Source organism: Bos javanicus, chromosome 2 (assembly GCF_032452875.1).
Source record: "Bos javanicus breed banteng chromosome 2, ARS-OSU_banteng_1.0, whole genome shotgun sequence".
In the NCBI taxonomy this organism is placed as follows: domain Eukaryota; kingdom Metazoa; phylum Chordata; class Mammalia; order Artiodactyla; family Bovidae; genus Bos; species Bos javanicus.
The window spans coordinates 26649911-26663022 of NC_083869.1; the positions used below are offsets into that span (position 1 = coordinate 26649911).

A 13112-nucleotide genomic window follows, 5' to 3' on the forward strand; every position below is an offset into this window, starting at 1 on the left:
GTCGTAGTGCTCACATCACTCCCAGCCTGGGAGTTCATTCTATGGAATATCAACTACAGACCTGAGGAAGGGCAGGAGTTGTCAGTGGGATGACTATTACAGCAAATAAATGAAGAGTTAGCTTTCCATTGCTGAGCTGTTCCTTCCGTCTGGAAGTCTTTTCTTTTCCCAGGTCTTTGCATAGCTGCCTGCTTCTCGTCATTCAGTTCTCATCTGTCAACTCCTCACTGGGCCTTCTCCTGTCATCCAACCTGCAGGAACCAGTCAGCTGTCTCTACCACACCACCCTACTTTAATTCTCTCTGTAGCGCGTCTTACGATCCGATGTGCTTCCTGTTTATAGTCTCTCTCTTCCTTCCAGCAGTGCAGGACCTTTGTCCTGCCCAATACTCCATCCTATTTGGAGGATGGCAAATGTCTGGCACCTTGTAAGGACTCAGTAAACACTTGTTGGATCAATGAATGAATTGTACCTTGTACCCTCTGTGCCCAAATATGCACTCCCAATACTTGATGGAAAAAAACTTAAAGGCTTTCTTTAGAAAGAATGCACAATCATTCTTTGATTTCCCTGTAAGTAGGGAAGACAGGTTCTTCTCAGTAAAGCTGTTGCTATTTAGGCTTCAAAGCATAAGGAAAATTCTGAGAAGATTGGTATTTCTGCTTTGAGTCCACATGCTGATGTTCTCCAGTTTCTGACATCCAAGAATTATCCCACCTCTGAAAACCCATTTATTCCTTTTCAGTTAAATAAATCTATAATTTTTATAGGATTTCATTGTTTTTTGAGTACTTGTGACATGTTATTTATATAAATTATGAGTCATTCTGTTAAATGGTTACTGTGAAAATAAATGATACAAAAATTTTATCAGTTGGTATAAATGATTCAACAGTGAGGTTTGTAGGCTATTTTTTAATTATTCAAATCTTACCAAAAAAATCATCATTTTGTGACTCATGTTAAAGAAGAATCTCAATCTTTCCATAGCAACAAAAATGTCCAAAATAAAGTGACTCCTGGCTCTCTATTCTGATTCATTGATGTATGTATCTGTTTTGTGCCAGTACTATACTCTTTTGATTAATGCAGTTTTGTAGTATAGACCGAAGTCACTGATTCCTCCAACTCTGTTCTTTTTCAAAAGTATTTTGGCTATTCAGGGTTTTCTGTCTTTCCATGCAAATTTTAAAGATATTTGTTCTAGTTCTATGAAAAATACCCTTGGTGTTTCGATAGGGATTGCACTGAATCTGTAGATTGCCTCAGGATGATGTGGTCATTTTAACAATATTAATTCTTCCAATCCATGAACACAGTATATCTTTCCATCTGTTTGTGTCATCTTCAATTGCTTTCATCAGTGCTTTAGTTTTCTGAGCACAGGTCTTTACCTCCTTAGGCAGGTTTATTCCCAGCCATTTTATTTTTTGATGCTATGATAAATGAGATTGTTTGTTTATTTTCTCTTTCATTGTTCGTGTATAGAAATGCAATAGATTTCTGTATGTTAATCCTGTATCCTTATAATCAATTATTCTACAAGAAAAGAGCCAAGAATATACAATGGAGAAAAAAAAGTCTCTTCAATAAGTGTTGTGCTGGGAAAACTGGACAGCTACATGGAAAAGAATGAAATCAGAATACTGCCTCACACCATATACAAAAATAAACTCAAAATACAGTAAAAACTTAAATGTAAGGCTATTTACTATAAAACTCTTAAAACATAAGCAGAACACTCTTTAACATAAATTGCATCAAGATCTTTTTCAATCCACCACTTAGAGTTCAGTTCAGTCGCTCAGTCGTGTCCGACTCTTTGCAACCGCTTAGAGTAATGAAAATAAAAACAAAAATAAACAAATGGGACCTAACTAAACTTAAAAGCTTTTGCACAGCAAAGGAAGCATAAACAAAATGAAAAGACAACCCTCAGAATGGGAGAAAGTATATGCAAATGAAGCAACTTACAAAAGATTAATCTCCAAAATACATAAAGAGCTTGTGTGACTCAATATCAAATAAACAAACAACCTAATCAAAAAATGGGCAGAAGATCTAAACAGACATTTCTCCAAAGAAGACATATGGCTAAAAAGCATATAAAAAGATGTTCATTATCACCAATTATTCAGTTCAGTTCAGTCGCTCAGTCGTGTCCAACTCTTTGTGACCCCATGAATCGCAGCACGCCAGGCCTCCCTGTCCATCACCATCTCCCGGAGTTCACTCAAACCCATGTCCATCGAGGTGGTGATGCCATCCAGCCATCTCATCCTCTGTCGTCCCCTTCTCCTCCTGCCCCCAATCCCTCCCAGCATCAGGGTCTTTTCCAATGAGTCAACTCTTCGCATGAGGTGGCCAATTATTAGAGAAATGCAAATCAAAACCACAATGCAGCATTACCTCACACTGGTCAGAATAGCTATCATCAAAAAATCTACAAACAATAAATGCTGACAAAGATGTGGAAAAAATAGAACCTTCCTATATTGTTGGTGGGAATGTAAATTGGTATAGCTACTACAGAAAACAGTATGGAGGTCCTTAAAAAACTAATCATAGAACTATCCTATCTTCCAGAAATCCCATTCCTAAGCATACATCTGGAGAAAACCATGATTTGAAAAGATACATGCACCCCAATGTTCACTGTAGCACTATTTACAATAGCCAAGACATAGAAGCAATGTAATGTCTATGGAGACATGAATGAATAAAGATGTGATATATTTATACAATAGAATATTAGCCATAAAAAGGAATAAAATAATGCAACATAGATCTAGAGATAATCATATTAAGTGAAGGAAAGTAGACAAAGACAAATACCATGTGATATCCCTTACATGTAGAATCTTAAAAAATGATAGAAATGAACTTATTTACAAAATAGAAATAGACTCACAGACAGAAAACACACTACGGTTACCAAAGTGGGTAGTGTGGTAGGGAGATAATTAGGAGTTTGGGGATTAACATAAACATACTACCATATATAAAACAGGTGAACAATATGGACTTATTGTATAGCACAGGGAACTCTACTCAATACTCTGTAAATGGTCTATATGGGGAAAGAATCTAAATGAGACTGGAGATATACATGTATATAACTGGTTCACTTTGCTGTATACCTGAAACTAACACAATATTGTAAATCAATTAAACTTCAATAAAAATGAACAAATAAACTTTTTTTTAAATGACAAAGCAAAAAAACACAATGGATGAACAGATAAAAAAGATATGGTGTGTATATATGTGTGTGTGTGTGTGTGTGTGTGTGTATATATATATATATATAAATAAAAAGGAATACTATTCCACAATAAAAAAGAATGAAACTTTGCCATTGGCAACAATGGATGGATTTGGAAAGTATTAGGGCTTCCCAGGTAGCACTAATGGTAAAGAACTCTCCCACCAATGCAGGTAAACATAAGAGACGCAGGTTCGATCCCTGAGTTGGGACGATCCCCTGGAGGCGGGCATGGCAACTCACACCAGTATTCTTGCCTGGAGAATCCCATGGACAGAGGAGCCTGGTGGGCCATGGTCCATAGGGTCTCAAAGAGTCAGATAGGACTGAAGCAATTTAGCACACATGGAGAATATTGTGCTAAGTGAAACAAGGCAGACAGAGAAAGACAAATATTGCATGAATCACTTATATGTGGAATCTAAAATATAAAACAAGCTAGTGAATACAACAAAAAAGAACCAGACTCACAGATCTAGAGAACAAACTGGTGGCTACCAGTGGGGAGAGGGAATGGGCGGGGGGCGGGGGCGGGGGGTGCGGGCAAGATGGGGTAGGAGATTAAGAAAGTACCAACTATTATGTATAAAATAAATAGGCTAGAAGGATATATTGTAAAACACAGGGAATACAGCCAATATTTTATAATAACTAGAGTATAAAAAATTTTTAATTGTAAATCACTATATTATACATCTAGAACTTATATTGTACATAAACTACATCTCAGTTTTTAAAAAGTATAAAAATAAAATGATTCCTGGTATTTTTTCCCATTACCCAAATGCAACATAATGTTCTGTTTTAGTTGGTGGAAACCTGCTCAGCTGTAACTGACTTTTTTCTTATTGGTCACTCTATGAAGCTACTGAGGCTAAGGTACTGTATCTTGTTTATCGAGTTCCTAGCACTGTACACAGCATTAGAAAGCATTCAGCAAATATCTGTTGGACAAATGAATGAATGAGCAATTTCAAACCCAGTATGAAAACAGCTCAGAGTTTACACACAAATGTTCACTATAAAAACATGGCAGTCGATATTCAGTTTTACAAGAGTGATCGGAACAAAGCCATGCAGGCATTCAGAAACAACCATAATATTTTCATGTATTCAATATCCACTTTTAAAAAAATGCTTTAAAAATTTTACTTAAGATTTTTTTTCTCACTGAAAAGAACTATAAAGCTTATCTAATCTAATGTCCTTATTTTGCTCGAAAGTAAGACCCAAGAGCTTAAGCTGCTGCCCAAGATTAGATAAGTAAATAAAGGGCAGAGCCAAGAGAGAACATTCTCCCCACTGGACACAGCTCTCCACGGATTTTTCTTCCCTATCACTTACTGCTTCTCCTGGGTTCTTCACGCATTCTTCTTTCTTTCTCAGCTCCTCCTTTAACTAATGCTGTTTCTCAAGATTCTGCTCATTTATGTGTTGTTAGTCCCAACCTCCCAAGGCATCTTATTCACCTCCACACCTGGCCATCATCTCTAAGCAAACAATGCCCAGGTCTCTGTATTTACCCACGTTCTTCCTCCTACTGCAGAACCACACTTCCCATTGCTTTCTGGACAGCTCTTCTAAGTTGTGTTAGTTGTCCTGCTGCTGCTGCTACGTCACTTCAGTCGTGTCCAATTCTGTGCGACCCCATAGACAGCAGCCCACCAGGATCCCCCATCCCTGGGATTCTCCAGGCAAGAACCCTGGAGTGGGTTGCCATTTCCTTCTCCAATGCATGAAAGTGAAAAAATAAAGGTAAGTCGCTCAATCGTGTCCGACTTCTATCGACCCCATGGACTGCAGCCTACCAGGCCCCTCTGTCTGTGGGATTTTCCAGGCAAGAGTACTGGAGTGGGGTGCCATTGCCTTCTCTGGTTAGTTGTCTAGTCGTGCCCAACTCTTCGCAACCCCATGGGCTCTAGCCCAGCAGGCTCCTCTGTCCATGGAATTCTCCAGGCAAGAGTACTGAAACAGGTTACCATTCCCTTCTCCAGGGGATCTTCCCAACCCAGGGATTGAACCCTGATCTCCTGCATTGCAGGCAGATTCTTTACTGTCTGAGTAACTAGTTCTTGACATTTCACTCAAAACTGAGCTTATCATCCCTCCACTTCTCCCCTCCCATTGGTTGCTACTTCAATGCTTCCAGTCAATAACCCAGAGAGTCTTGCCCTTATCCCCAATGTCCAATCACCCAAGGGGGTGATCACTACCATTCAATCAACGATGAACCTACACTATTCCTCACACCTGCCTGTTTTCTACTCCTGCCACTGCAGGCTTTTAGTATTTCTTACCTGGCATATTATAGCTTGAGTAGGCCTCCCTGCCATCTTTCTCCCAGTCTACTCTCAAAGGAACTGTTTTCTTAAAACTAAAACTGACAATGCAGCATTCTCTTGCTCTGAAAACTTTGGTACTTCTCTATTTTTAAAATTTATGGAGGCCATTCAAAGCCCTCCGTGACATGATTTTCAAATAAACTTTGTCATTTGGTCTCTCATTCTTCCCTCTTGCATCTCACTCACACTTCTACTCCCAAGAACTGGAGTAAACCTGAAATTTTCCCATTAGCATTCCTTCATTGGCTAACTTTCTGCCAGAAAGCCTAAATCGTAACAACCTACTCCTGGAAGCCTCCTAAGATTGTCAGATCCCCTTAATCAGACTGATGCTCTCTCTGCCCTCAATTTCAATAGCACCTATTTGTAAGATTGTGTTCCTGTTATGTATGTGTATTTACTACTATATTCTGACTTCCTGTGGCAGTAAAATTAATCATCTTTAATGTCTCATGTAATAACTATCAATACAATGGTATCTTTCCCAAGGTAAGGTCTCAATAAATGTTATCTTGAATTTGATGGAATTATACTCCCATCTTTCAACTATACAAAGCAATCACCCTTAAAAGCATTAAGAAAAAAGATAACATTTATATTACCTTTAAAAAATAATAATAGTCATTTATTTGCAGTCTAAGCTACATATCTATAAGGTAGACTCATGACTGGCATTTTACGCTTCTCAGGAGGTGCTCCTAAAACATATAGGAAGCATGTTGTTGTTGTTCAGTTACTAAGTCACGTCTGACTCTTCTGCGACCCCAATAGTCCTCCTCTGTCCATGAGATTTCCCAGTCAAGAATACTGGGGTGGGTTGCCATTTCCTTCTCCTGGAGATCTTCCCAACCCAGGGATTGAACTGCATCTCCTACATTGGCAGGCGGATTCTTTACCACTGAGTCACCTGGGAAGCCCCATAGGAAGCCTAAGTTGCCATAATTCAGAGGATGTAGATCCAAACGCTTCCCAGGGCCAAGGAGATAACAGATTAGCCGAATGAAGCAGGCTGCTGCTGCTGTTAAGTCGCTTCAGTCGTGTCCGACTCTGCAACCCCATAGACAGCAGCCTATCAGGCTCCTCTGTCCCTGGGATTCTCCAGGCAGGGGTAAGAAATACAGCAGCCCCCCTCAAGCTCTATGATGTGAGAAGCATGGAATAGACTGTGGTGAAATGGAAGCCTCATCTGAAGGGAATAGCCACTACCTGGCCCCAGTGATTGTTGCCAGGAAGGAATATGATGACAGATCTTGCAATTTTCCTAAAGGCCAGAAATAATGATTTTTATTTGAAATCTCCTGAATTTTAAATATTGATAACAAGCCAGTTAAAAAATATTTTGAACACTGTGAGAGCCAAACAGAAGATATACAACATAGGTGATAATATATCTTCATTTCTCATTTTATGTTCAACATGAATCAAAATGCTCCATGTGGAATTCTATGTTCCCAGGGATTGATAATGTAATTTAATATTCATTTCTGACTGATTTTTCAATTTGCCATGGCTTTACATCCTTTGGCTTAAGTCTTACTAAGCCACCTGCAGTGGCTCTCCATCAGTCAACAAGCCATATCCAGTTTAAGTGTGTTATGGAAGATTTATTTTTAAAGCAATCCCTTTATGAAATATAAATTAAGCTTCTAGTGTGGACAACTGCCCTCTGATTTGTTGATGTGACTTTTCATATATTGGATCTTCTTTGTAAAGATAAGTCAGAATAATATCTAACTTAGGTTAACATGAGGATCAAATGAAGTAACAACGTAGTTGTTCAGAGCGTGGGCTCCCAGCCAGGCTGCCTGGATCTGAAACTCACAACAGCCTGAGCTAGCTGACCACGGGCAACCTCTTCACTGTCTGTGTGCATCAGTGACCTATAAAACAGTAGCAGTATCTAGTTCACAGGACTGCTGTGGCTCAGATGGTAAAGAATCTGCCTGCAATGCAGGAGACCTGGGTTTGAGCCCTGGGTTGGGAAGATCCCCTGGAGAGGGCATGGCAACCCACTCCAGTATTCTTGCCTGGAGAATCCCATGGATAGAGGAGCTTGATGGGCTACAGTCCGTGGGTTTGCAAAGAGTCGCACATGACTCAGTGATTAACACTTTCACTGGATTAATACATGTGAAAGTACTGGAAAAGTTAGTGCCTGGCACATACTTAGGCTTCCCTGGTGGCTCAGAGGGTAAAGCGTCTAATCTTAGCTATTACAGGCATACCTTGAAGAAACTGAAGTTCGGTCAGAACATAGTAATAAAGTGAGCATCACAATAAAGGGTCCACACAAATTTTCTGGTTTCCCAGGGCATAAAAAGTTATGGTTACACTATACTGTAGTCTATTGGAGAAGGCAATGGCACCCCACTCCAGTACTCTTGCTTGGAAAATCCCATGGATGGAGGAGCCTGGTAGACTGCAGTCCATGGGGTCGCTAAGAGTCGGATACGACTGAGCGACTTCACTTTCACTTTTCACTTTCATGCACTGGAGAAGGAAATGGCAACCCACTCCAGTGTTCTTGCCTGGAGAATCCCAGGGACGGGGGAGCCTGGTGGGCTGCTGTCTATGGGGTCGCACAGAGTCGGACACAACTGAAGTGACAGCAGCAGCAGCAGCAGCAGCAGCAGCATAATGTTTTATGTCTAGAAAAACAATAGATATATGTTAATTTTTAAATATTTTATTGCTAAAAATGCCAGTTCAATTAGAATAGAATATCAAAGACTGCTGATCAAAGATCACCAGAACAAATATAACAATTATGAAAAAGTTTGAAAACATTGCGAGAATTACCAAAATAGGACAGGACACAGTGAGCAAAGGCTGTTGGGAAAATGGCACTGACAGAATTCTCAAGGCAGGGTTGCCACAAACCTTCAGTGTGTACAAAATGCAATGTCTACAAAGCACAAAACAACAAGGCATGCCTGCATTCAATATGACTGTTACTGTTTTTCTCTACCATAATTTCACTAGTTATAACAGAACGTTGTGGGGATTCTAGGATAATACATCTGAACTACTAGGAGACGGATGACTGCCTCCATGATGTCTTCAAGAGCCAGGACAGCATCTGGCTGATTGTTGTGGAAGTCCTGTACATGGAGACACAGACCCAGCTTCAGGTGTGCTCGCCCTGAACTGTGAGATGACACAACACACATGACGCACGGGCGAACTAGCTGCATTGGTTAAAAGCAGCAGAGCCTGCTCCCTTCCAGAGAGGAAGACTACTTGCTGGTTATGCCACAGGTTAATGCACTCAAACTTCCTGACTTTGAATCCTGACCCACCACTTCCAAACCGTGACCTTGGCACAGCTACTTACCCTTTCTAAGCCTCCATTTTCAAATATGGGGTAAAAGAGGGGTAAACAATACCAACTCACAGGGCTGTACTTAGAATTTAAGGTAGTATTTCATGCCAAGTGCTTAGGCAGTACTTGACCTATAGAAAGTGCTCAAGAAGGTTAGCTATTATTCTTCTTCTCAGATGGGTCAAGCTTGTGAATTTTGATTATGCTCTCCAGTGACTGACATATGGACATATGGACTGACATATGGCCTGATGCCATATGGAAAATGATTCAAAGTAGTACAGTGATACGGTGACATGAAACTTTCCTAATGAAAAGAATCTTAACCAGATGGCATAACTGTAAGAGGTTTATGCTTTCCCCTGAGCCTTACCCAAAGAGACAAGCCAAAGAACAAAGGACACCAGAAGGCAGGCCACCCTTTGTGGGCAGACAAGCTCCTGTGATGACTGTTAAGGCTGACAAAGAGCCCTGCAATCACAGGAGTTAAGTGCTTCACACCTATTGAAACCCACAAAGAACATGCTTCTTTAAAAAAAAAAAAATCACCTCCTAAAAGGAATTAACAGATATCCTTCCCACCTACTTGACAGACTAGTGTTTTTACCTGTCCATAAAAATTCTGTTTTCTGTAACACAGGTAGTAAATGAAAAAAAGCATACAACTAAGGAATAGGAAATGGAAAAACAGAATCTTTGTAAAAAAATTTTAAAAGAACTAATACTTTTAACCACACAGGCTTAAAATATTTGTCATGTAAAGACATCAGGGAAAGTATCTGTAGATGTCCTCGAATTGGAATAAGTTAATTGTGATTGTTGTCAGATGAACATGTGACTATTTGGGGCCTTTTAATTATATCCAAGTGTAGCGTACTATAAATTTAGTACTGTCTACTTCCAGCATATTCTTAGCCATCTTTTATGTTGATAAGTGGCATCACAACACGTACTATTTGAGACAGTAATTTGTTACCTGGATGTGGACTGGAGGTGATGAGACTCCATTCATTGATATCTGAATTGTAGCTCTGGACCTTGTCATAGGTGCAGCTGCCTCTGTATCCGCAGTGGCCGCCAATGACGTAGATAACTTCATGTAAGACACAGGCAGTAGCATTTCCTACGCCTGTGTGTTAAATTAAAATCACATCTTCAGATTGGTCTTTTGGTTTTGCAGTGAATATTGGACTGTTTATTATTGCTTTTGTTAAAATGGACGTTAGACACAAGGCATTGTCCCAGGAGTTATGAAGGATAGGAAAAAAAATTTTTAAGGCTTCCTCAGTTTTTTTTTAAGGAAGGGGTGAGACATTAATACAAATAATTAGAATGCAGGGTAGAGAACTCCTGTGAGTGTTCAGAGCAAGGAGACATTGCTTGGTCTAGGGGAATCACAGAATTTGGCAGGCAGAATTTGACCTGGGCCTTGGTAGGTGGCCTTTGGCAGGTAGAGATAAGAGAAAGCCATCTGAAGCAGAGGGAAAGGGGAACACAAAGACTCACTGGACAATGTCATGCAGCCCGGATTGATCCCCAGCACTTGAGCAGGCAGGTGGCACTCCTGGGGCTGTCGTGTGGGAATTAAAGCTGATGTGGTAAATTGAAGCCACACAGCAAAAGATCCTCATGCCCGACTAAGAAACATACAATTAATTCAGCAGGACATTTTAAACAGAGGAAGACAGGGACTACAGAAATAGAAGGGCAAGAGTCAGAAAGAGAGAGGTACTGGCCCAGGTGCAAAGTACCGAGGTCTGACTTAGACTGGGCCTTGAGTGTGGGGGAAGGATACCGAGGTAAGAGACACAGAAGAACAGATGGGCTTCAAAGACTGACGCGTCTAAGACTCATTCTGAGGTCCTGAGCGCAGAAAACTGGGAAACACCGATGTCACAGAAAAATAAAGAGGAAGTGGATTCATCAGGGGAAGAAGACATGAGGAAGAAAAAAGTGAAAAGAAAGTGCTCAGTCATGTCCGACTCTTTTGCGACCCCATGGGCTGTAGCCCACCAGGCTCCTCCATCCATGGGATTTTCCAGGCAAGAGTACTGGAGTGGGTTGCCATTTCCTTCTCCAAGGAAGAAAGATGAGGAGACTCATTTTAGTTGAAAACGTCAGGTTAGTCTTTCAAGCAACATTTTACTTAGCCCATTCTGTGCAAGGTGCAGTTCAATCTCCCTGTACATTTCTACTCCAAAACAAAAGCGAGTTTGTAAGCAGTGCAGCTATGATGAAAGAGAAAAAAGTTAGGATTTTCTAAACAGCCAAGTATTTGTTTTTAATGTATCTTTTTGGTTGTACCGAGTCCAACATGGGATCTTAGTTCCCCCACCAGGTACTGAACCTGCCTCCCATGCACTGGAAGCTTGGAGTCTTAACCACTGGACCGCCAGGGAAGTCCTGAACAGTCAAGTATTTATTTCTTCTCTGTACATGACTAAACTAAAAAAGGAAATGAATTTGAAATTTGACTCTGCCCAATTTCGGTGCTCATGACCAGGGAAAGCTGCTAGTTCACTTCATGACTACAAAATAAAACAAATTGGGGAACATAGTGCTATTCTTTCTAGAGACAAACGGGAAACAAAGCTCATCATGAGTCTACCCATCAGAACCAGCACTTGCGGAAAGTGCAATTGACTGACAGAAGTGTTACCCTTCCCAGGGATGGTCAGATATAATCAAGAATCGAAATTTAAGTTAAAAAATATAAAACTCTGGAATTTCAGACCTAGCTAGGAGGTAGGGGAGGACTTCAGTGTAAGAGGGTCTTCCATTCCACTCAAGGCTAATGTGAGAACACTTGCGGCTTTCTTGACGGTGTAGACACCCTTGCTGCATTTTTCTTTCCAGAAACATTGTTTCAAATATGATTTAACAACATTTCATAAAGTAATACATTTCAGCCCTCAAAGAAATATACTCTAAACTACAAAACCACCGAAACTGTGATCTTATCATTAAGAAGCAGAGGCAGAAATATAGCCAGGTTTACAACAGCTGCTAAAGTATTTGAACTTTCTTTGTTTCTTTCCTAGGAAAGGAGTTAGGATATTTAGAGCCACTCTAGGGAGGGGAATTAGTAAATGGGGGAGTCAAGCTCAGGCAGAGTGAAAACCAGAGCAGCAACAGCACTGAGCTTGAAGCCACTTCTCCCATCCTGCCAACTACTGCGGAAACTTTAGGCATGCAGGAGAGAGGTTGTAATGGAATATGAAAGATATTTCTGCCCTATCAAAGCTGACACGTCCTTCCATAAGGATGGTCATGACCAGGACTTCCCTAGTGGTTCGGTGGTTAAGACTCTGCGTTCCCAGTGCAGGGACACAGGTTCAATCCTTGGTCAGGGAACTAGATCCCAATGCTGCAATAAAGGTCAAAGATTCCACGTGCCACAGCTAAGACCCAGCACAGCCAAATAAATAAACATTTTAGTGTTCATGACCATAATGCCTAACCCTTACTGAGTGCTTACTCTATGCCTATCACTGTTCTAAGTGATTCACAAGCATAAATTAAATTAATCCCCTCAAACCCTAAACCATGTAATGTTGTCACCCCCATTGTACAGATGGCAAAACTGGGGCACAGGGAGATTAAACGATTTGCCTAAGCTCACCAGCAAGTAAGTGAGAGGTTTAGATATAGACCCAGGCAGCTTGGCCTCAGAAGCAGTGTGCCTGGTCACAAGACCATTTTGTGTCTCAGGCTTCCTGTTCTCATCCAAGGATCACACACGGTCAGATTCCCAGGCCAGGTCAGATTCCCACACCCTTGCTAGCATTAAAAAAGAAACAGAAAGGCCTGGGAAGAAACATCTGGGATAAAATGACTCAAATTTAGTAACAACCTACCAGTTTGTGTGCAACTCCCCAGCACCAATGAATATATGTAATGAAATAAATGAGATTACAGCTTAACTTTTCTTCCAGTAGGAGGGAACAACAACAAGGCTAATCTGGTACCAAACAGCAGAAAAAAACAGTGTTTATCAGACAAATACTGAGACCCAATTGTGTACATGGCTGTGTGGGCTGCGTGCAGGAGACAGGGGATCTGCCCCTCTCCTCTACCCTCTAAGATATGACTGGAATCACAAAGAGCAGAGGGTTTTTGAAAGAATGTAATTTGTTACACCCTACAGGGACCAAACCTTTCAAGGTTTTAATGAAAGACCTT

At 40.7% G+C, this 13112-nt stretch overlaps 1 protein-coding gene across 2 annotated transcripts in view; it reads right to left on the reverse strand.

Annotated features, from left to right (window-relative positions):
- The window catches only part of KLHL23 (kelch like family member 23), a 49636-nt gene that overhangs the window by 2938 nt on the left and 33586 nt on the right, over positions 1 to 13112 (reverse strand). For both annotated transcript variants that reach the window (XM_061435788.1, XM_061435795.1), the window contains exon 3: positions 9907 to 10059. In XM_061435788.1, coding sequence (XP_061291772.1) covers positions 9907 to 10059 — 153 coding nt within the window. The remainder of the gene's footprint in view (positions 1 to 9906; positions 10060 to 13112) is intronic.